A 24,678-nucleotide genomic window follows, 5' to 3' on the forward strand; every position below is an offset into this window, starting at 1 on the left:
CAGGTGAATGGGGCTGTGTCCTTGACCATCTTGGCTAGTAGCCATTGGTGGCCCTGTCCTCCAGGCCCAATCTAATTTTTTTGATCCCGCTCACACTACTGGCCTTCGCAATATCCAGGGTAAGATATTGACGCACTTTCTCTTTTAATCCAGCAGCCTAATAATTTCACTGGCCTGTCCTCTAGTTCTTATGGTATGTGAAGAAGTAAAAATGCCTCCCTGTTCACTCTCCCTACCCCTTGTTTCTACAGACCTTTATCACACCCACCACTCACTTCTCTTCTGAACAGATCTTTTTCAATCTGCTGTCTGGAAGCTGTTCAACACTATAGTTTTTGTTGGCCTTACTGTACCTTTTCCAATTCTAAGACATCTTTTTTGATATGGGGTAATCCCAACTGCAAGCAGTATTCAAGGCAGGGGCATACCATGGATTTATATCATGGTATTATATTTTTCTGTCTCATCTCTTTCTTTCCTAAGTGTTCCTAACATTGCTAGCTTTGCTGACAGCTGCGGCACATTGAGTGGATGTTTTCACAGTCTTATCCATGGTGCCTCCAAGATCTGTCTTGAATGGAAGCAGCTCATTTTGACTCTATCACTTTGTATGATGGTAAGGATTCGCCTTGCGATTTAACAGGGAGATAAAAATTAGCTATGATGGAATTAAAGTGGAAAAGGGCCTTTTAATGTAAAGTGCCATTTATTTTTTTTCCATGATGAAAATAGTTAAAAAAAAATTGCACCAACAAAATGCTCAATACACTTTCTCCTTCACCTCCAGAACCAAGCGCAAAAGCAAAACAAAAATATCCTAAAGCTTTTGAACTCTAGAACTCCCTACCTTTTTTTTTTTTTTAAATTTAAATAAGAGACAAAAAAAAGATACCCACACCCAAAAGCCTCCTGGTTCGTATACATGACCAAAAAACAGTACACAGTCATTCAGAACACATGATCTCACCATTTCAATTAGAATTTTTTTAAATTAACCCAAACACTTTGTATAATACATTCAGTCCTCAAGAGTTACCAGATTTGATGGAATATAAGTGCACTCCACGAAAAAAAAATTAATGGGTTGTTGGAAAACACACAAACAGGCAAGCTGCCATTCTGTGATGATGCTTCAGATTTTAGCTCTCAAATTGTTACTTGCTACCAGACTAATCTTCCCTCTGGCTATTGAGTTGCCATACAAATATTAGGAGACACTGTGGCAAATGGACATTGCAAAAATGGAGAGTGTGAAATCGGAAGCCTGCAGCATAAGCTTTGATTCGGAGCAGGAGGGGAACTAGTCTCTCCTTTTTTGGGGACTTCAGGAGATTGTAAAGGGTTTGCAGACGTTCGCCCAAACAGAGTAAGGGCTGCACATTCTTCCAGCCTTCTCAGCTGCTTTGTTGGGTCTGATTGGTCTGATTAACTAGAACCCGGGTAGAAAAGCACCTGATAATCTAATCAAATAGGATAACTCCAGGGGAAAAATAAAGGCCTTCAAACATGTAAAAATGACATCAGTGCTTGAGCCATCGGTACAATTTGAAAAAATAAGCACGACCCACTATATTTTTTTGTGTGTTTTCTCTTTTTTTTTTTTTTTTTTAAAACACCCAGCATATCTGAACCACAATCAGCAGCATGAAATGCATCTATGGGGAGGGAATTCCCCCACCCCTTATTTAAGTTATTACACTGTCGATGTGCTAGTTGAAAGACTACTCAACACTGGCTGGCACCTTGCCCTTCATCAAAGGAGTGAAACCTACACCATACAGACACAGTGCGTGCTTCATGAATGATCAGGTCTCCTGTCCCCAGCACCCTTGCCTTTTCAGGTACATGTGATGTAGTCCCAAGTGGAACAACTCCAGGGGAAAAAGTATGCTTTTGAGGGGGAACAGGAGCACTGACATGCCTGCCACCCAGCCAGTCACGTGACTGTCCATTAGGAAACAGCTCTGGCCAAGGTTTCCTAGTCTCACAAATCACCCCCCACAACTTCCCCAAATTTACAAGTTCGCAACTGACATCTGCAGCCACGGGGGGCTGGCTCAGGTTGTTCCTTTAAAAGCAGCACAAGAACGCTCGGGCTGAGGACGCAGTGAGCTGCCGCCCCTGAAGCCAAGACATTGTGCGTCAGGAGACCCGACAACGATGAGATTTCTAGACTCCAGCCAAATGGAACTCGCACATCACAGAGCTCCGCCCGCAAAGCCAAGGGCAAGGGAATGAGTCATTCCTATGGCTTGTATTTCTAAGTCAGGGAGGAAAAGAAAGGGAATATTATATTTAAAAAAAAAAAGGCATAAGCCTCTTTCAACATGACCCATGGAGATGCACAGGTCATCTTCCGACCTAGTGAGACTCAACCATGATGGCAGAACAAGGCCCTTCCTTCTCCTGTAACTGCAAGGTACGTACCTAACATTCCCTAAACGAGAGAGGTAGCTTGAAAGAAGCAAGATTCCCAAGGGGAGCAGGCCCTTCCGGTTATAGTTTAGCCTCATTCCTTTCCTTCAAGAAAATTAAGAACCAGACCCACCCAAGGAAAGATTACCCAAATACACTTGGTGAATTCCATACATACTACTGCCGGTCACACACGACAAGCAAGGCCTAGTATGGTCTCACAAGAGGCTTCCTCAGACCTAAAGCCTGGGTCGGCTCATACTAATCGAGCAGCAGGAGCAGCAGCAGCAGCTTCACTTAGTCACTGTCACATAGCCAGCCAGGTCTGCCTGCCCAGACAGTCTGCAGGAGAATGTTTCCGAGACCCAAGTAGCTCATGTGGAAAGGCAGAAAGCAACATCATCTTGCCCAAGGCAGTGGGGCCAGGGCAAGACTTGACTCTCAGCTCAGCAGCAGAAAGGGTGTATGACTCCTTCCAGGGCACATCAGGGAGATCTTCATGGTTTAGAGGTTGCCAGCAGGATTGTTAGCTGAAGCACATCAGGAGTTATCACTCCACCTAGCACTATTAAGGAACTGCATCGCACGGGGATTTATATACTGGCCTTGGGCAGGGAACACTGAGCATTGGGAAAACAGTAATGACTCAAACAGCAGAGCTTCCCCAGTCCATCTGCCCCGGACAAGAACACAAGCTCTGCGGGGTTATTTCCCTGGACAAGGACTAACCTGGACAGACTCAACTATTGGAGCTGAAGATGTGGTAGAGCAGAGTGGGCCTGGGCCTGGTGCTGTGATGGTGCGGGTAGCTCTGCGTAACAGTTCAGCCACCATGCGGTGGCTTCCTTACTTAGCAAAAGACAGCGAAGAAATGTGCACCACGTGTGCGGCTTTGGGAAGTCTTTTCCCTACCAAAGAGGCACGTGCCACCAAGCCAGCAGAGGAGGAGATTTTGCCCAGGCAGAGGATCGTCTGAGACACCCAGCTCCCGTTAACACCAAGGGGAGGCAGGCACCCAGTGGTCCCTGGGGAAGTCTCCTGCAAAAGCTGGTTGTCAGCTAATTATGTCACCAACTACTTCCAATGTGCGGTTTCATTCACCACCAGCATTGTACGGTGTCTCACCTGCTGGCTGCGAGATGGGTGGAGCTGCAGCGACTTCACACCCAGGTCCTTCTACCTTATGTGGCTATTGGAAGGCTGCTGGCTGAATGCAGTTACACTGTTCAAAACCAGCCGCGCTAATGCAGTGAGACCAACCGGGGGAGGGGAAGGAACTTCCAGAGTGGGTATATTCTGGGGGAGATGACAGGTTTGAAATCCTCCAGCACCAGCTGGGTGAAAAAAAACTCAGCAGTGGAGGAAAAAAACAAACAAAGCCCAAGACAGCACTGGGCAGCAGCCTGGAGAATTTAAGGAGGTGAAGAACTCCAGGTGGAAGTCGACTATTTGGCTTCCTGTAGGATTTGAGGCATTTCACCAGTCCTCTCCAAAGGAAGTTTCTAAAGAACACTTCCATCTGCCACAGCCCTCATAGGAGATGGTTCTCACTGGCCTCTGAAGCCACTGAAGAAACATGCAATGGATCAGTTGGACCTCAAGAGCCTTTAGAATTTGCATCACACCCCGGAGTTGCTGCTAGATCAGCCTTGTCAGGGCTGGGAGTAGATCTGAAGGAAGATCAAGACTTTTCTTCCCCAGGCCAGTAGTTAGGGATTCAATTCCCAACACAGCATCTCTGCCTGGGCGGCAGAACACACCACGGTTGCAGAGAAACGTACACTATCCCTTTGTATCACCAACTGTCAGGTCCAAGCCATCGTCTTCCTTTCACAGTGCAGAAGGGCAGGTGGGCAATCAGGCTGCCGCAGTCACTGAAGGGTGCTGTCTCCAACACAATTCTGTCAGGCCCAAGCTTACCACACAGAGCTTCTCACCCTGAGCATCACATTGACCTCAAAAGCAGTCCTGCAGTCTGTTATTGGTTAGCTCAGATGCCTTTCCCTTTCCTGGTTGGCTGACCACCACATGCGGTAATTTAGTAGCCCAAGATAATGCCTGAACATGCAGTGCATACCTTGAATGTACCTGAAAACCACATTTTAAAAGCAGAAACTTTTCCTTTCTACATATGGAAGATGAGCAGCAGGGAAGCAAGTCGGATGACTAGAACTCAACTTTTCAACTCCATAATGCAAAAGGGACCTCAAAGCTCTAAGAAATAAAACAGGCTTCTCTAGTCAGTCCTTTCTCCATCCTGTGGTTAGGACAGAGCCCCTCCTGGACACAGAGGAACAGGACAAGGGGAGTGACAAGAAGCATCTTGGTTAAGCTGAATTTCAGACAGACAAAAAGGTGGGTCAGAGAATGTAGTACTAACTCCTCTTTCCCCAGCTAGGCTAAAAATATTACCCACAAACCATCTTTGTTCTTTTCGTGCACCTGCTCATTTCCCAAAACAAGCCCAAGGAATCGACTAGCCCCTTCACTTCCTCTTCTCACTCTCTGTCAATACACATGCAACAGCTGTGCTATTTGGCAACTCTGCCTGCCCTCCACCCAGCCATTCCTCAGTGGTAGGTTTCTCTGTGTCCAGTGCTAGACTCTCTACACTAGCCATTTTCCAGCCCACACCAAAAGTAAGTCTACAAAGCAGCTGATCTCCCCTCCCACCAACATCGTATTTTTTAAACCCAAATGAACAGGTTTCATAAGAGACAATATAAGCAGCATCACATTTCCCAAAGGTCAGAAAGGCCAAAGACTGAGCTGCGCTTGAACGCAGGCATGAAAAAACAAAACCGAAGAGAAAGCAAACCCATTTCTGCTCGTTTGTTGGATGATGGATATTTCCCAAACAATGGTGCTTTGCCGTTTACGAGCAGGGTGGGAAGGGGATGGGGAGGAACGAGTGTGGGTCTGTCCTCTACTGAAGGGCAGGAAACGGTGACAGACAGGCAGATGTATGGATACAAGGCAGTTTGCTTTGCCATCACATGGCGGTGCGGGTAGGGGTGCTGGGCTGGTTTAACCGCAGAGTTTTACACAGCCAGCCTGCAAAATCCACCTCCTCCACTTCAGAGCGTTTGATAAAGGCATGATTCTGAAAGTGCAAAAAGAGAGAGTAAAGCACATGCATCTCATCATCACGCCTCCAACTCTCACACTAAGGCCTGGTCTATGCTACAATCTTACTTTGGTACCACACTGCTCGGAAGTGAAAAAACCACAAGTCTCACTGTAACACACACACACGTACACACAGTATGGTGGCGGGAGAGCTTCTTCTGCCATAATCTCACAAGCCAATGGGAGGGCTCTCTCTGGTTGGCTTAAACTGTCTTTTCCAAACATGCTATAGCAGTGCAGCTCTGCCTAAGATGAGCAGTTTTGCCCCCTCAAAGTCAGTGCAGCAGGGTCCTGGGACCAAATCAGGGATGGCAGGACTGCGGAGCAATTGCAAAAATCAGAGACCACAGCTGCACTTGCTTGGCTTCAGCAAACCCCTCTCAGACAAATGCTGCCATCTTGATAGCCAGAACTGGTGTAACAAGAAACTCCCAGACAATGCTTACCAGGACACCCATGGGAGGATGAAGGATTGCCACAGAGTAATGGTCACTGCTGGGCTACGCAAGGTAAAGCCAGGAGATCTGTCTCAGTTCTAAACCAGTGACAGAGCCTAGATCACCCAATGACTCAGAACGCTGTTAATGGTTTGGTCTGACAGATACTTGCACTGCAGTGGCAGCTTCTTCCTGGAGTCATGCTGTACTGCCAGCACTGTTCTGACAGAGTCGGAGGACCGGCTCGTTCTGTTCTCTAGCCAACAAAATCAGCTTTTTCTATAGCTGGCCAACTAGCTGTTATTTACAAGCCTGTGGCTGGGTCTTTTGGTTTCAAGGTCGTTGATCAGTAGGTCGGGGGTGATACCCGTACTGCTGTCTGATAGGCTAACACACTGCATGCGATAGAATGAACAGGCACTGGAGACAGGGCGCTCCCCACACATCCCCAGTGTGGCAGAACTGGCAGCCTTGTGGGAGGACGCTTAGTGTGGAGAGGTAGAGGGGAAAGCTGCAACTTTTGGTCCACTGGCAGAGCAGTGTGATTTCAGACCTAGCTTAGCGAACCTCCAGAGCTGCAAATACTGTACTCCACCTCCATTGAGAGAATGCCTTAGATGCAGCACTGGTCCAGAGCAGGCAGCATCTGAGAGAAGCACAGGGAAGAGAAGCTCCCCATATGCTGTTACTTCCGGGGGCTGGCAAAAGAGCTGCAACTCCAGGAGGCAAGTGATGCAAGCCCAGAGCAGCAGCTCCAAGGGGTTGGGGGTGGGGGGAACACAAATGCTCTGTCCCAGTCCACAGCAGCTGAGGAAACCAGTGCACAGCTGGGGAGAGGATATGGAAATTAACAGGGAAAGTTGGTGCTCCCAAACCACCAGGGAAGACATGAAGGTATCAGAAACCCCGTTTCCCATCCCAAAGGAATCATGCCGGGAAGGCAAGGTGCCTGCGTCGGGCTTGGCTAGCAGGATGGGCTGCAGGTACCTACATGTACTGGGCCTGAGTGGGGATGACTAAATGCCATTAATCTGAGTCAGATTTTCCTGCAACTCTCCCTCACCTCTCCCTCAGATTACCCTTACTGTCACTTTAGAGCTTCTGCACCCCAAGAGGAGGACACCAACTGCAAAAGCAGCTGCTTCTGGTAAAGAAATGGAGGGGAACCCAGCCCACAATGCAAACCCGAGGCCCAGACTGTCCCCACAGCTTCCACTTACCATCAGCATCTTCAGATCTGCCCGTTCTGCTGGATTTTTAATTAAGCTGAGAACAGAGGAAAAGACAGGAAAGATCCGTCAGACTCCCTCTTGTGACAAGCTGCTGCTTTGGCTGTACAGGTTACCCAACGTGGTGTCTGGTTTATTTGGAAGCCTGAGAATGCTGCCTTGCGCAGACCGACACCTGGTCACTTGTACCACTGCCACAAAGTGGCATTATGCATGCACTACAGAGAGACACCCTGCAAGCCTATCCTAAGAGAGTCCTGCAGTCAGACCTTCACACCTTACCTGTCCAGGTTCTCAAACCACACCATACCACACACTTACCAAACCCTGCAGGAGGCTTAGGAGATATGTATCAGAGAAAAGCTTCAGGGAAAATGGGGTTTGAGAGTCCAGGTCCTGTTGTGAACTTTCCTCAAAGAGTCTAGTTGAGGTTGCTGCTAAACCACTGCCACCCTCATTAGAGCACAAGCTTGTGGCAGTGACCAGCTATTTCAGGTACCCAGCTTGAAATACCATCAGACGTCTTGAGATGGAGCTGCCATTCCACAGTGCTGAACACAAGAGTCTTCAAGGAGTAGGGCATCCAAAAATCAAGCATCTCAAAGTCATTCATCACTGTGTGCGCAAGATTCAGTCATATCTGAGACTGAAGCACATCCATTGACCAAAGAAACCTGGCTGCTGTCAGTTCAGGCTCACAGGCTCTGATGCCTCATTAGGTGTATCAAATATGGAGGCCGAGAGCATCCCTTGCAGTTGAAAATTAGCACTCTAATGTCTAAATTCTACCAAACCATCCTTCCTAAGCACACAGTCCACATCAACTACAAATTTGCTTGAACATAGCTTTAACCAAAGGCAGCTGAGATGGGAATGCTGTTACCACATGAAGCCACAAACAGGGAAAGCCCTACTGAAGACACACAGTCCCTTCTATGTAAGGAGAAGAAAAGAGATGATCACATGCCCCCAGGCAGGCGTCCTCTGGGCCAGTGTTTGGAAGGAAACCACATTGTGGAAAAGGCTGTCAAAAGGAGCCACCATCAGCTCCGGGGTTTATAAAGGCATCTCCCAAAAGCCTTATGATAAACACAGAGAAAGACTGGGGCCCTGGATAACTCAACCATCCAATCTCTACTGCCATTATCCAACAGCCATTTCTGTAGCCTCTTTGAAATGAGCTGGGTGGCTTTAATCCCCTTCTGAGCAGAACAAACGCGCACATCAGAACTCAGGGATCACAAGGACTGACTCTGGGTAGCCCCTGGAGGTCAGAATGGAAGCACATTGGCAGAGGCACATGTGTTGCTAATGGTAGCCTTGTTATGGGCTGCAAAGTTCAATCTCTAGGAGACCCTTACCATTTATTTACAAACTCCTGGAAGTCTTGTGTGAAAACTCCATTCGGCAGCTTCGGAGGTGGCTGGGGAAAGAAGCAGAAGGATTTGCTGCATCCACGGGTCAGGAAGAAGCACAGTCGGTGAAAAGCTGCAGCCTGAAGACCTGACTTCTCATTTGGGTTTCTCTTTTAACCTCAGGACCAAGCAACTGTTGCTTCCTTTCTCCCGTCAGTGCACACCTGCTGCCAGCTCTACTGGGAAACCTTGCCCCCTGACCCCAGGTAAAGCACTGCCCATTTGCATAGGCGCACAGGGAAGCAGAGCTGGTGACTTCTGAAGCATTAGGCCCAAATCAGTATTCTGATCAGACGCAGCAAATCCCACATACCTGAAGCCCTACAGCAGTGATTAGGTAACTACTCATTAAGTCACCTTGCTGCTCCTCCCAGACTAGTTCGGCCTCCTTCCTGGGACGTGCTGCTCACTTTAAGACCACGGATTGTAATTTACCTTAATGTTTTCAAAGGAAGACCAGGAGTTTGCCCCATGCTGAGAACACTGGGGTGATTTGACTTGTAGAGGGACTGTTTATCCTTCACAGGTCTGCTGAGGAATTTGTTCAGTAACCCTCAGGGCTCCCCTTCCTACTCTTCTCACAATTCCTCTAAAGATATTACAAGCCCTTGTCCGTGGGGTTTTACTCCAGAGCTAGAGGCATTTCAGACTTCTAGACTTTAATAGCAAGTGACAGGAAGAGCAAATGGGAGAGGAGGGACAGGAGCTAACACAAACAGAGTGAGTAGGAGAGAAGGATATTTTAATTGAAGCTTTCAGTTTTTGTTACCTCTTTAACTGATGAACAAAGGAGGATTTTCTATCTATTCTGAGCCAAAGGACTGCGAAACACTCTAGCAAACAGAGGGGAAAGGGATGAAAGGTGATTTCAAATACCAACCTCATTAACAATATAGTCCAGCAGTTCGAAGATGGCCATCGCAGGCCGGCTGTCCATTCCATGGCCTGTGTAGTTAAGGGTACAAAGGCAGGGTAAGAAATGACACAAACTGCACCGTGGAGTTTAGTCTCTGACAGAAGCTAAACCAAGACAACGGGGATGGATTTTTTTAAAAGCCTGTTTTGCGCTTTATAGTTTCTCTGCTATCAGATCACTCATCCATTTCATAGCTGGGAGCATCTGGGAAGCACAAGACCATATGGCTTGGAAGTTAACCAAGAAGCCTCTTGCTTTTAGAGCAACAGTTCAAACCCAGCCACTCAATCACCATCTAGGAGCTATTCAGAGGCCTCAGAGATGAATTTGGTGGCCTCAGTCCAGCTCCCCAGATCTAAAATACAAAACACCTGGCACATATTAGGACCCTTTGGGAGTAGTCTAATCACAGACCAAGGAGCAAATACCTTGATCGCAACCCCCACAGGCCAGGATTCAGACTTGCTAGCAGGAAGCTTCCTCTGCCACACAAATGCTGTACCTGACCTGTGGGTAACAGCACTTGCCTCTAGGGTGCTCGCTTCTCACCAATAAAGTCAGTCAGCACAGCAACATCACAGTGCTAGGGATGCCAATTTCCGACCCAAGTTCTGCACAGTTTGGCCAAGATTTTCCAGTAATTTGGTGGACCCAACTTGGATGTGCTGAACAGTCAGCTCTGAAAAATCAGGCTCCTTTCCTAGTGTGTGTGTGCGCGCGCGCGTGTGCACGCACGCACGAGCTGCCTTTACAGAAAAGTGATTTTACATGTTTTTGTGAAAAACAGAATTAAGAATTAGTGCTGGGTTCTCTTCCAGTGTTTATGTACAGGCGAGACTTCTGCAAAACAAGTTTCAGAGAAATGATGAAAGCCAATTAATGGTATTAGACTGTTTCACATTTCTAACCCAGCCCCATAAACCAAAGACCGTTCCAGCAGACAGGTGTCAATTTCAGCCCCTACCACTGACAGGGCGCCCTGGGGGCCTGGGCCGCGGTGAGATGCTGTGAGGTTCTCCCTCTGCCCCATCGACCATGGGACGGCCAAATATCGCTTCCAGTTCCTTGGAGTCAGGTGGGGGGATTGGGTACCTTCCGATAGACAGTTCCACCAGGGAGAGACCCATGCTCCAGATGTCGGACTGAACTGAGTAATGAGTGCCCTGCAACCGTTCAGGCTGTAATGAAAAGTCACAGATGTACCTCAGTAAAACTGCCCTTCTCAACAGAAGAGAAGTTGCGACATGGAAGAGACTCCATTGACTGAAAGTTTTTTGTTATGGCACACTACAGCCTCACACAGAAGGATACAAAACAATGCCCACTAATTATACATTTAAATTAAATAGACACGACCATCTCTGCCCCTACATTTTCAGGCTAAAGGAGATTTTGCAAAATGTACTTTTTCTGTTTCAAGGCTGAACTGCCACAGGATAGGCTGGCTGAAAACTCACTATGTCTTCTTTATAAACTAGAATCCCCTGAGGGTGTGAAACTCTTCATACCAGCAGGAAGCATTAATATGCTCAGAGGAAATGGGGGGTTCTTTTACCTAGAAAGGCCATGTACACAGAATATGTTGTACAGGTTTTATATACTTAAATGCTACTTGAGTGCAGCTCTTGTTTAAGTTCTTCTGTGACCAGAAGAGTGACTAAGTGACACCGTGCAGTTCAGAGGTTATTTTCTCTAGCTCACTCAGTATAAAAGAGATGATTTTCTTCACTGCCCCATACCACAAACTCCCAAATAGAACTTGTAAATCTAGCTGGGGTTTCTGCTTTTTACATCACTGCAAAACCTACAGGAGTTACAGCTGCCAGCAGAGAGATGACTCAAAATTGCACAGAGCTGATGGACTAAGAAAGAAGGGGACTTTTTCATTTTAGTCTCTGTACTAACTATAACAGCATTTGAAGCGTAACAGAGCCCAAAATATAAAAGCTCAGCATGCAGGCTGACAACATCCCTAGTAGCCCACATCTGTTCCTTGCTGCTAGTCTGGGGGAAATGCATGCTGTATGCTATACCACTGAAGCGAACAACTAAGGCCCAAGTGCCAGCACAGATTGAGAGTTTTGTAATTATACTGTTATCAGTAAATCTACAGATGATGAAAGCAAAGGACACTGGCTAGTGTGGGAATTGTGCAAGTTTTCACAGACATGAGAGGCAATATGCAACAATTCTATCGCATACAGAGGCGTTACCTTGCTACCAGACTGTGTGGCTATACAGAGAAGGCCCAACGGCATCTAATTAAAGGATCTTCCACTTAGACATCACACGTCTGTCTGAAATTCTTCTACCTACTGTTACAAGTAGGTAGAAGTGACTGTCAGTGACAGATTACGGAAAACAGCTCTTGCCCAGTCAATGTGAGGCACTTGACGCAACTTTGGACCTGATTACACACTGTGGAATCCATTGTATATAACACCTGCACCAGGGCAAGGACAACAGAACACACGACCATTCTGGCCTTGACTTTGCAACTGGCGCAAATGAAGGTGTAAGGCCATGGAGAATGAAGTATTTTTATGGAGTCCATTTCATAGTTCTTCCCTGAATAAGCCCTCAATTTTATGGACCCCAATTTCGCGGGCTTTGCACATGACGGATGTCTGCCAGACTCCTGTTGTTCCTGAAGCCCGCTTGATTGAGGTCCATAAAATCCTAATTCGTTTCCCCACCACACCACCCAAAAAAGAGTAAAGGACTCCCGCAAGGGGTGGGGCACATGCGTGGCAGAGGGCACTAGTGTACACCCCCACCCATGGTGGGAGAAGCATGTGGCACCTCCTGTAGCTGTGCGGCCCAGGGACAGGGGCAGTGCAAGTGGCACTGGGCTCCGGCTCCTCCAGTTGCAGGTGAGTAGTGGGCTTTCTTTTTTGGGGGGGGTGGGGGTGGCGGTGGGAGGTGGCGAGGAGACGACACTGGGGCTGGGTGAGCCTGGCAAGGGTAGGTCTCAGTAAACCCTCTGATTTAACAGACTTTCGGGTTTAAAGGACATCCCTTTCCACCATTAGTCCATTAAATTGAGGGTTTACTGTAGTTCTTTTCACACAGAAACATAAGCAGCAGGGAAAACATTTTCTAGAGGTTGCAGATACAACTCTAAGCCTCCCAACATGAGCAGAGGAGCTCAGAAGCACACACAGGACTACAAACTACCCTGAACATTTTTTTTAAACTGACTTGTTTTAAGGTCAATCACATCCCTTCAAAAGAAGCAGACATGTCTAAATACACAGAGGTGTTCTTTGTGCATCTCACAATAAGTCAAGCTGGGGACAGAAGTGAAGTGAGGTCTTGTAATACGTTGACAAATCACTGAGGGTGGGATCAACAACCTCTCTGCTGGGTCTGTATCAGAGGGGTACCGTGTTAGTCCGTATCTGCAAAAACAATGAGAAGTCCTTTGGCACCTTATAGATTAACAGATCTGGCAAAGCAGGTTTTTGCCCATGACAGCTTACGCTCCAAAAAAATCTGTCTGTCTCTAAGGCGCAACAGGACTTCTCTTTTCTGGTGGATCTAGTTCCTAGTTTCGGCACAGACGGGTATAAGACCAGGACACTACAGGCGAGGCTAAGAGCACCTGGTGGATTTGCGAGTGAGCCTGGATGCAATGCTAATACTCGGTTGGGTTCTGGGGAGTGGTACATCCCCCTCACTGGTTGAATACATACAAAGGTTTACATAAGAGTACAGGGGCTTACAGACATGTAGGATCGAGTCCCCACAAAGGAGTTTGCCATGGAGTCAATGAGCTGACCGCTAACCCCAAAGTCACAAAGTTTGATCTCTCCCCGGGAATTGACCAGAATGTTAGAAGGTTTCACATCTGAGAATGGGAGAGAGAGAGAGAAAGAGAGAGAGGGAAAAAAAAAGCATGCGCAGTATTAGGTAAGATGAATCCAGGTCTCTGGTTGTCATGAGAAGCTATTTTTAGGTTCTCCCCTCTCACCTCTGTGCATGATCTGATGCTTCTCTCTTAGGTACGCCAAACCTCGCAGAACCTAGAAGGAAAACAAAGGACAGAAAGGGCTAAATACTGGAAAAGAAAAATCTTTCCCTTTGCAGAGAGATCTTGCACAGACTGAAGATGCTCTAGCAACTAAGGGTTACCGCTCTAGGGAGTAATGGACATACAGCAGAGCAAATGATGGCTTCTGGTTCAGAAGATTAAATCTTCAGACAGTTGAAAACCCCACTGGCTCAATGGAAGCTTTCTGGGAGGCTCCTAGAGCAGTTTCGACCCTACCAGCTGGGGCTGCAGGAAGTGGTCTGAAATATACCAGCTTCCCATCTCACATGGTTAGCCTCTGACTCTTAGTTTAAGACACAATAACAATACATGGGATGGAGGCAAAACCTGCTAATTCAAGTTGCAAACCTACCTGGGTTTATGACTTGAATTAGGTTTTGCCTCCACCCCATATAGCTATCTACCAACAGGAAATCGTATTCCAGTTCCCAGAAAGTAAGACTTTCGGGGTGCAGAATGGATTTCAGGAAGGGCTGGGAAACAGACCAGCACAGGATCAAAACTCAGATGTTGTTTTCTCCCAATACACCCTGAGAGACAGTAATTCTGAACTGGAAGACTAGTACAAGTGCGAAAAACCAGGACAAGATGGGGCTAAGAGATGCCTGTACAAGACAAAACTCCAAATAGTGGGACTGTCCCTATAAAAACTAGGACATCCAGTCAGTCATCCTACTTCTGAAAGACTGAACTTCTTCCCTCTGGGTTTTGAGTGAGCTTTGGGAAACTGATACTCACTGCTATGCTGACTTTCCCCAAGATCTCCTCAGGAATCCTTTTGGCTTCCTTCAACACTTGATCCAGGGAACCTCCATCCTAAATTCAGAGCAGAGATGTTAACTGAGCACTGAAAATACCTGGAAATAAAATAAATGTCCCCAAAAGTGTGTTTCGGCTCTAGGAACTACAACTGACACACCTATACAGGACTGGGCAGTGTAAATAGCGTAACACATTTGGATTCACTTAGTCAGTAACACTAGGTCAGACTATGGTAATCACAACAGGTGGGTGTTCAGAGGACTACACCCATCTCTTGGCTAAGCACTTCATGATTAAACTCTGCTGTCACAGGAAATGGCATCCCAATGTCATCTTCTAAATATTAATGTCAAAGGCTTTCAGCGCGGTTTCCTGCACGTTTTAGTGTCAATGCAAAGGTAATGTTGGCAGCGCCAATATGGAGAGTATACAACACACCCTCCCCATGAGATAGGGCGGAAGACACACATTGCAAGTTCAGTGAATTCTGTTCAGTGGAGGGTTTGCAACATTTCCTCTTGGCTGGACCCCAAAACCACCACTTCCGCTTTCCAGAAAGTCGATTTCTCTGTATTTTAGCTGCCAAAGTAGGGCTGTGCAGCTCCTAGACAGAATTTGATGTACCATCTCCACCACTCACATCCTGAGTAAGAAGTCTTTTGCTTGTCAGAAAATAGCTCTAGCTCTCATTTATCCCTTTGCATCTACAGTCCAGCCAAATCTGCCCAGTACTGTGGAGCAGCAGCGACTTAAGAGGAGGAGGGAGTTTAGACTCACCATGTGCTCCATGCAGATGCTGATCTCCCCATCGCTGTAGAAAGCGCCGTAGAAACCCACAATGTATGGAGAGTTACACTCATGCAGGACCTGAAGTTCTCGGATAATCTGATTACGAATGGCGGGCTTAATTTCTAAGTGAATCAACTGCAAAAAGAAAAAAAAAAATATCACGCAACAGAATCAAGGAGCAGCCCCAAAGCCTGCAGCTATAGCCTGGAAGTAAAGAAAGAGAGAAACAAGAGGGGTTGAAAGAGTCCCACTTTGCCCTGTGCTGGAGGGAACTGTTTGCCCCGTGATTACCAATCTAAGTGGTGAGGCTTGCTGGACAACTATGCTTGCTTTCTGCACGCTGCACAAAATGCAGCTGAGCACACGTATCACCCCATACTGATGACATAGGGTAGAGTGCTGAAAACCAATGTAGCAAACTGGACACAGAGATGACTCCTGACACTTTAAATGTTTATCACATGAAAAGCAGCTCTGCAGGAACTATAAAGGTGTTTGAATAACAAAGAAACCAGGGAAGAGCTAAAACAGGGATACTAAGAGGGAGTTGTCTGAAAGTTAAGGGGCAGAGGAATTATTCCTTGGGCTCCACATAGGACCACTTTATCAATGTACAACTGCATCGCATGCAAAGGGAAGCTGTGACTGCCAGAAAAAACAAATCATTCTCAAACACTAACAACCACCATTACAGAGTCCCCTGGGATGTCTAACATTCCACATGGGGAGACTGGAAAGGTCTGGACCAATAACCCTATGCTTGAAAATGGTCAAACTTGTTTTTAGGCTCTGAACACAGGTTTCCACCAGTTTTCACATAAGCATCACCTGGCTGACACCCTTCCAGCTCCACTACTCCCAAACTAGATGCTACTGGGGAAGGCTGTATTTGTTCATCAGATCCATAGAATTTTACTTGTTTTTAATATTAATCCGAGGAAGACTAGAAACCAGAATTTCAAGTCACACAGTGCATTTGAACAACTGTCAGAAATCTCACTTGCTCTCCCACTGAAGATTGGCCTTTTTTTTTTTTTTTTTTTTTTTTTTTAAAAAAAGCCAGGTAAACTACTGCTTTCTATTTTTAGGCATCATTTGGTGGCTGAACAAATAGTGTGTTTGGGACAGGAAGTTTCATGGCAATCACACAAGGCTCCTCCCAACATTACTCCAGCAATAACAAAGTCGGAGGTTGAGAAAAGATATCTCAGTGCAGAAGGATCTCTGGGATTTTGTTGCTTCATGTGATCTAATTCACTGGAAGCGGCAAACAGCCCAAGAACTGCTTTAAATGACTGTCCTCTGCTAGCAAAGTGCACTTCTGCAGCACATTTTCTCTCTTAGTTAGCCACAGCTCATGCTTGAAAAGCGTAAAACTTCTCCGCAAACCTCCTATTTAGTTGAGTTGATTAAGAGCTGCTCTAATGGAAAAATAAAGCATTCTAAACACTACACAGGGGTTGACATAAAATCCAACTCGTGCCCCACGGGCCTTAATGCTGAAGGAGGAAAGAGAAGAGTGGATTGCTCAGGAGATTAATAATGGAAGAAACCCATCGAAGTGTCAAATCCAACACCAATCAACAGTGGCAGAAAGTCTTTATCAACTGATGATTCATGGCGGCTCACGTGTAATGAGCGTGAGGAACTTCAATCCATTTGCTAGTGGACAGGTATCCACATCACATGTCACCACTGCTGGTAGCGTCAGCAGAAAGGCGAAGGAGAATAAACTCTTCTCTCCCGCAAGGAGGAATGCTCCAAGTCAGGGCTGAAGCACAGAGCAAAGACCAGTACGACAGCCTAGAAAATCTCTATTCCAAAGCTACGTAGGAGACTTGGTCTTGGGGGCTCATAAATAGGTATCTTTTGCCCATATGGAATTCATTTAAGGAAGCAGAAGGGATAAGCCAGGCAAAAGTCTCCTTTTCTGATAGGGTAATTTGCTATTACAATCTTTTACCTACATGGCATGATAGGCCAGCATGAGCACAAGAAGAATTCACCTGCCCCCTTTTACCTTTCGTGCCATAATGAGTCCTGAGGGTTTGTGCTGCACTTTGGTGACCACCCCACCGTTACCAGCTCCCAGCTCGGAGATCCTCTCAAAGTCATCATCCTTGAGCTCGCCAACCTTGGCTTTCTGGGTGAGGAAAGCCTCTAGTCTCTTCTTTTGCTGCTCATCCAGTTCCAATTCCTCCAGCTTCTTCTGAAGGTCTACCAGGTTTGCCCTGAAGAAAAACAGGGAGAAGGAAAACGGTCAGAACTTGTTCAATGTTCTTGTGTTTGGCACAGACTTGCGTCCCTTTCTCCAAAGGAGATGGCAAAACTGGAACTGTGGCTGTTGACGAGTGACAAAGAGACAGAAGGACCAGCAGCATGCAAGAAGGAAGTCCCACAAATCATTTATACTGAACCCCTTCAGCACTACTAATGGGAGGGGGGAAAGTCAAAAGAAAAGCTTTCTCCAAAGCAAGGTGTATTCAGATTCATATCCTGACATGGCAGTAATGAAGCCTTACTACAAAGGTAGGAACCCCAGAATGTTACTGATAAGGACACTAAGAACTGCCATATCTGAGATAAATGATGCAGCATCTTCCCAGAAGCACAGGTTCTCTTACAGAGATGCAGGGTTTTTTTTCTTTCTTTCTTTTTCTTTTTTTTTTTTTATATTCGGCCATTTAAGCAAACCTATGAAACCAGAGGGAATCATTAAAACCTTAAAGGGACAGGAGCTCTAGATATGCAAGCAACCACTCCCCTGTCTGAATCCTGGTATACAGCTGGGCAGTACACTAAGTAACAGGAGAACGGCTTCCCAGGAAGTTATGCAAATCCCACAGCTTAAAATACTACACTTCTCACCACCTTGCTCAAACACGAAGCTGGGCACAATGGGGTATTTATGCTCTGATGCCCCCTGTCTCTTGGCTCTCCAATTGGGGCGTCTTTGGTCACCAGAAAACTGGATTATTAGTATGACAGGCCCAGAGATGTGGAGCTTTTTTCCTGCCGGAAGCCATCCCACCTCTTCAAGCCACCATTTTAACTGCCACCCTCACACGTCTCCCCCACCAGGGTGCTTTTTGCTATCAGCCCTCCCACAGGGTGCCCACTCCCTCTTCCCCAGTAACAGGACCCCAGGCCCCAGGTTTGTTTCCTAACTTTACGTTCACAGGTGACCGCGGATGGCAATGGGCAAGGCAAGGCTCCAAACTCTTGGGACAGATGAATCTTCACAAGGACTTCCCAGAAACGCCCCCCATTACCAATCCACCATAACCTCTAGGCCCCCCTTTCTCTCTCCAGTCCACCCACCCCATCTACACTCCCCAGCACAACAGCCCCACTCACCCCATTGTCACCCCCCCAGAGCCTTTGCCTCCCGGTTACAGGGCGTGAGGCTTCCCTTCTCCAATCACCTTCCTCTGCTGTGCCCAGGGGGGCAACGGGATGCCTCATTTCCGACGGATCCCCCGTTCCTATGCCCAGCAGATCCCGCACCCATCTCCGCCCTTCCCTCCCTGGGGCACCAGCTGGCTCCCCTCCGCCCAGGCTCTCAGCCCCACTGGCAGTATCGAGTCCCCCCCCCGGCCCCTTCGTCCAGCCCAGCCTCAGCGTGCCCCGGTCCTGCCCCTGCCCCTGCCCGTCCTCCTCGGCCACCCAGGCTCGGCTCCCCCAGACACCCCACGGCCAGGCCCTCCCCAGGCACTCCTGGGCCTCCCCCGCCCTGGCCCGGCCCCCCCAGACACCCCCTTTCCCCCATCAGGCCCGTCCCTCACCCCGCTTGCCCCCCCCAAACTCACAGCCCGGCCCCCCCCCGGCCCTCACCCCGCTTGCGCACCCCCAACCCCTCCCCCACCGCGTCCCCCCCAACCCCTCGGCCCGCCCCCCCGACACCCCTTCCCAGCTCCCGTAGCCCCCCCACCCCCGACCGGCCCCGCCCCCGCCCCCGCCCCCGCGGCCCCCCGGCCAGGCCCCGCCCCCCGCACTCACTCGGACGAGCCGTCCGGGCTCGGGCCCTCGGCGATGGTCGGGGTGATTGTCAGGGCCGGCAGCACCGGCTTCCTCTTGGCCGGCATGGCCGGGCCGGGGCCTCGCTCCTGTCCCGCGAGCCTAGCGGGGGCCCCGCCGCATGGCCCGGCCCGGGCCGCCCTACCCCCGGCGGGGCTCGGCGAGCCGCACTACGCGAGGCCGGGGCTGTGCGGCCTGGCCGGCCAGGGGAGAGCGCGGGCCGCAGGGAGTCAGCGCGCGGGCCCGGGCCGCATCGCAGGCGGGCGGGGCAGGGCGGGAGCGAGCCGGGCGGGCGCTCCCGGCGCGGGCGTCTCGCGAGAGCGCGCGCCCGACCGCGAGGCGCCGCGCTGGGCGGGGCCGCTCTCGCCGGAGGCGCGCTCCGCGGGGACGCGCAGGGGGGGGCGGTGGCGGCGGGGAGGCGGGGTCGAGGGATGAGCGGGTGGGGGATGGGCTGGAGTGGGAGGGGTGGGGGGACGGGACGGGATGGAGCAGAGGTGTGGGGTGGGAGGGGTGGGGGATGAGGGGCTGGGGTGGGGGGAAGGGGGGACGGGGCGGAGGGGTGGGGTGGGAGGGTGAGGGGCTGGAGTTGGGGGAAGGAGGGACGGGGCGGGGGTGGGGGGACAGGACGGGATGGAGCAGAGGTGTGGGGTGGGAGGGGTGGGGGATGAGGGGCTGGGGTGGGGGGAAGGGGGGACGGGGCGGAGGGGTGGGGTGGGAGGGTGAGGGGCTGGAGTTGGAAGGAGGGACGGGGCGGGGGTGGGGGGACAGGACGGGATGGAGCAGAGGTGTGGGGTGGGAGGGGTGGGGGATGAGGGGCTAGAGTGGGGGGAAGGAAGGATAGGGTGGAGGTGTTCGGTGAGCGATGGAGTGGGGAGGTGGGGGGATAAGGACATGGAGTACTTGGGAGTGGGGTGGGGGATGGAGAGCTCAGGGGTAAAGGGGTGGAGGGATGGGAGGGTGAGGGATAGGGTCAGGCTGGGGAGAAGGGGTTGAGTGGGTAGGATGGGATGGGCAGAAGGATGGTGGGAGTGAGAAGTTGAGTTCTGCGCAGTAATTAGCTGGGAATAAGGACGTCCTGTAACTTTAGTTTTCATCCTGTACATTTCCAGCGGTTACCATTGTTGAAGGATTCAGTCAGAGCCCCCTTCCTGTCTGTCTATCATCCAGCTGTCTGCTAAGCTACTCACATGGCTCTCTGCCTCCAGAGCAGCTGAGCCCTTCCTACGGGTTTTCAAACAAAACAGTAACATTCTCTCTCTCTTCCTCCCCAGCCCTTAGGAGAACTAACTGGGTTATTTTATAAATTGTTATCAGTGTGAGAGCATGAGGCCAAAGGGATGATACCGAGTGTAGTTTTGAGCATGGTAAGGCATAGGAGACAGTGCTCCTGCTAAATCAGTGTTCTGCAACTCATCTTGGCTGATGCCAGGTGCTGAAAAAGATGGGTAACTCTCACATCTGTGGGATTTTATCCCAGTAGGGTGCAAATTCCAGGGTGCTGGCGAAGTTAGAGATCTAGATAGACAGATAAAGAAATAACTTTTCATTGAACATGCATCATAACCAAGAACAGATTCCCCCACTGACAGGGCCCTACCAAATTCACAGCCATAAAAAACACATCATGGACCATGAAATATGGTCTCCCCTGAACAAATCTGGTCTTTGGTGTGCTTTTACCCCTAACTACAGATTTCACAAGGAAGGTGAGTGTTTCTCAAACTGGAGGGCCTGATCCAAAAGGCAGGTGGAGGGGATTCATAAGGTATTTTAGGGGGTTCACGACATTGCCACTTTTACTTCTGCGCTGTCTTCAGAGCTGAGCAATTGGAGAGCAGTGGCACCCAGCTTCTGAAACCAGCAGCGGCAGAAAATAAGTGTGGTAACCCCATACCACGCCACCCTTCTGTGCTGCTGCCTTCAGAGCTAAACGACTGGAGAGCAGTGGCTGTGGACTGAGGGTGGCAGCAGTGATAAATAAAAGGGGGCAATACCATATCATGTCATCTTCGCATCTGCAGCAGTGCTGCCTTCAGAGCTGGGCGTGGGGCAGAAGCCGCTTCTCTCCAGCTGCCCAGCTCTGAAGACAGAGCCACCACCAGCAGCAAGCAGAACAGAAGCAAGAAGAGCAGTACTGCAATCCCCTCCACCTAATATCCTTGGGACCAACCCCCTCCCAAATCCTTTTTGGGTCAGGATCCCTACAATTACAACAGGATGAAATTTCAGATTGAAATTGCTGAAATCATGAAATTTATTATTTTTAAAGCCCTTTCACTATGATATTGAAACAAAATGGACCAGGAATTTGAACCCTACTCATGACCCATTCTCTAGTGATGAGCTTATATCTTGCATCAAAGTCTTGTGACACCAAGACTTCCCAGTTCACCCCATCCCACGATTGCCACCCAGGCCTGGGCTAACCAATTGGAAACCCTCCCCTGCCCCGATTTGGTTGTGAAGCTGATGAGATGGCATTGCTTCCTTGATCAAAGGGCAATGTTCAGTTGGGTAATTACATACAGGCAATTAAATCAAGTGCACTCCTTATCCCGGCAAAGCCTGATAAACCATAGGTTGGTACCAGCTTCAGGGGGGTGAATTGCCAGCACCAGCTTTCACAGATGGGGTGTGGCCAAAAACTACGGAGTCTCACCTCTGAGCCATTTTCCCACTTCTCCTCTACCAGGTAATGCAATAACATCCCCCATGGGAGTGCCTGACTCCAAAATGGCAGATGATATTCAGTGATGCTAAATGCAAAGTAACGCACTGTAGAAAATGTGATGCCAGCGGTATATACAAACTCATGGGATGAGAATTAGCTGTGCCACTCAGAAAAGAGATTGTGGAGTCTTTGGGGGTCATTCTCTAAAAACATCTGCTCTGGGTGTGGAGGTAGTCAAAAGATTTAACAACATGAGAAACTAGGGCTGTCAACAGGGGTGGGAGGTCAGGAACGAGGCAGCTGCTCTAGAGCCTGGCAGTTCAAAAGGCCCAGGGCACCTGCTGCCACTACTAAGGCAGCGGCAATATCTGGAGCTCTGGGACTTTTAAATGGTCACCACAGTCCTGCATAGCTTATTTCAGACAGAGATGAGGGGTGGTTGGAGGAGGTTGGCCCTACCCCTGCTTCATCCAGGAACACAGAGCTGGCCATCTCCCAGGGGCCCGGCAATCCAGTTGGGAGCCTGTGAGGAACCATGAGGAAAAGGATAGATAATAAGATAGAAAATACCATAATGTCACTGTACAAATTCAAGGCACATCCACATCTTTACTATGTGATGCAGGTCTGGCTGCCCCACCTCAAAAAGGATATATTAGAACTGGAAAAAGGTCAGAGAAAGGCAACAAAAATGGTTGGGTATGGAACAGCTGGGAATGATCAGGTTAGAAGAAAGCCAAGGAGGAGATATGATAAAGGTCCATAACAGCAGGAGCGGTTTGGAGAAAGCGCATAGGGAAGTGTTATGTACCACTCACAGACCATGAGAACCAGGGGTCAGTCAATGATATGAGTAGGTAGCCGGTTTAAAAAGAAACAAAAGGAAGTACTTCTTCACACAAGGCACACTCAACACGTGCCACTTGTTGCCGGGGATGCTGTGAAGCCAAAAGCACAACAAAGTTCAGAAAAAGATTTAAAGCCATTCGTGGAGCATGAGTCCATCAATGGGTGTTAGCCAACGTGGTCGAGGACACGGGCCCATGTCCTGGTGTCCCTAAACCTCTGACTGCCGGATGCTGGGACTGCATGACCAGGGATGAACCACTCACCAGTTGCCCTGTTCTGCTCATTCTAAAGCATGCGGCACTGGCCTCTGTTGGAAGACAGGATAGTGAGCAAGGTGGAGCATTGGTCTGACCCAGAGTGGCCATTCTTGTTGTGCTTGTGATATAGAGACCGTGGTGTCTACTGAGATCCAACCCCAGGAACCAGGAATATGAAGGGGCAGGAGAATACTGCGGCCTTGATTCTCCACTGCCTTACATCAATCTGTGACGTGACTTCTGATTTACAGTGGGGAACATGAGGGGAGCATTGGTCCTCTTACCTTTGCTTTTGAGATCTCAGCTCTCTGGAACACCCTCCTTTCTGGTCCCAGATGTCTCAGGTGTCAGCTCCCTTTGGAGAAAAAAAAATATTTTAGGCCTTTGGCACAATGCCTTGGGTTTACATTGTAGCCTCTTGGTTTCCCACCTGGTTTGACACAGGTGTTTGTTTTAGCTTTAAGACTCTTTACCACCGAGCACCTTGGAGATGCTCACCGCTGGGGTGGGAGGTTGCAAAAAATATGTATCACGCCAGAACCTATTTGCTGGGGGAATGGTACAAATCTTTGAATAGTCAGGAACGTGGCAAATTGGGGCTGCATCTGCTTGCGTGCACTCAGCTTTTCAGCCTGCTGCGTTGTCAGATAGCCTCCTGTGGGCTGAGGAACGCCTGCTGTTGTGCAAACTGCTGGAAACACAGTGAAATGCAGCCACCTCTGGGGTGGGATGCAGATGCTGCATAGCAGCACAAAGCAATGCTGCACAACAGCTCAGGACAGGAAGTGAAGAGGAATACACTTGATGGGAGCATGAAGGTGCTCTGCTAGGAGCAAAGATGGAAGGAAAGCTGTTAGGTGCTCCTTCAATCGGACACCTGAGGTTCTATGGTGAAACGCAGACCTGCCCTTTGATCCATACTGACTACTCCACATGAGCAACCCTACAGCACAGGCTCTGCTCCCGAAGGCCCCATCATCAAACCCAGGATGGAAGAGGGAAGGCAACAATGTTCCCGCTTGTGATGGACTGGTGGGGAGGGGGGGTGTGAGAGACAGGCTGGATGGGTGTGAGATGGCAGAGCAGCTCCCAGCGGCTAAGGAAGACCCCCTGGGGCTGTAACCTAAGGTGGCAGGTAACACCTGACCTGAACAAAGAGCAGGGAGGAGCCAAGCTGGGTTTGAATCGGAGGGGGCAGTTAGAAGCTGGGGAGAGAGAGAGAGTTGGAAAGCAGCCAGCCTGGTTACGGGGGGAAGCTACACCCCAGATGGGGCAATCCTCAGGCGCCTCTTCCCAGGATGGATTGGAATGGCTGTCTCTGCCTGCTGTACTGACACCTCTGTGCTGAGCTGGGCCTCTGTCGACTAATAAACTTCCTGTTCTACCTGCTGAGTGAGAGTCACTCCTGCCTGTGGGCGGGATGCAGTGCTTGGGGACCCCTGAACCCCATCACACAGCTAATCTTTTCCATCCATGTGCAGCGATTTTCCAGTCATGTGCAGAATAAATTTTGCTTTGCCCACCAACATATGTGCCAATGTGCACCACCAGTGGCTGCAGGTGCCCTGCTAGTCAACTGGGCAGCATTTGAATCCTCCTGAGTGGCTGCACAACCTTACAGGGAACACTGGAAGGCAGTCTCTTTGTTGGAGGTCAGGAAGGGATGCCCCCAGCCGCCTGGGATTAGCCACTCTCTGCACCCCTCCTGTTCCAGGGCCCATGCCTCTGCCAGTAACTC

At 49.3% G+C, this 24,678-nt stretch overlaps 1 protein-coding gene across 1 annotated transcript; it reads right to left on the bottom strand.

The window, feature by feature from the left end:
- Window positions 1–687: 687 nt before the first annotated feature.
- On the bottom strand, window positions 688–19,468 carry MAP2K2 (mitogen-activated protein kinase kinase 2). The gene is made up of 11 exons (XM_074978066.1): window positions 19,146–19,468; window positions 17,167–17,377; window positions 15,135–15,281; window positions 14,334–14,411; window positions 13,515–13,566; window positions 13,267–13,391; window positions 10,506–10,719; window positions 9,506–9,570; window positions 8,572–8,633; window positions 7,202–7,247; window positions 688–5,518 (listed from the first exon to the last, which is right to left on the bottom strand). The coding sequence occupies exons 1-11, from the start codon at window positions 19,229–19,231 to the stop codon at window positions 5,408–5,410; spliced, it is 1,197 nt and encodes a 398-aa protein (XP_074834167.1). The 5' UTR covers window positions 19,232–19,468; the 3' UTR covers window positions 688–5,407.
- Window positions 19,469–24,678: the final 5,210 nt, after the last annotated feature.

The sequence above is a fragment of the Carettochelys insculpta genome, chromosome 27 (assembly GCF_033958435.1).
Source record: "Carettochelys insculpta isolate YL-2023 chromosome 27, ASM3395843v1, whole genome shotgun sequence".
NCBI lineage: Eukaryota > Metazoa > Chordata > Testudines > Carettochelyidae > Carettochelys > Carettochelys insculpta.

What these genes read in the sequence shown, in the direction of transcription:
- MAP2K2 (XM_074978066.1), bottom strand. Translation starts at nt 19,231, where the DNA reads ATGCCGGCCAAGAGGAAGCCGGTGCTGCCGGCCCTGACAATCACCCCG. An exon ending in GCATCAGATCATGCACAGAG is followed by an intron (nt 13,392 to 13,514) that starts GTGAGAGGGGAG and finishes TCCCATTCTCAG; the next exon opens with ATGTGAAACCTTCTAACATT. An exon ending in CCCAGGGCGCCCTGTCAGTG is followed by an intron (nt 9,571 to 10,505) that starts GTAGGGGCTGAA and finishes TTAACTACACAG; the next exon opens with GCCATGGAATGGACAGCCGG.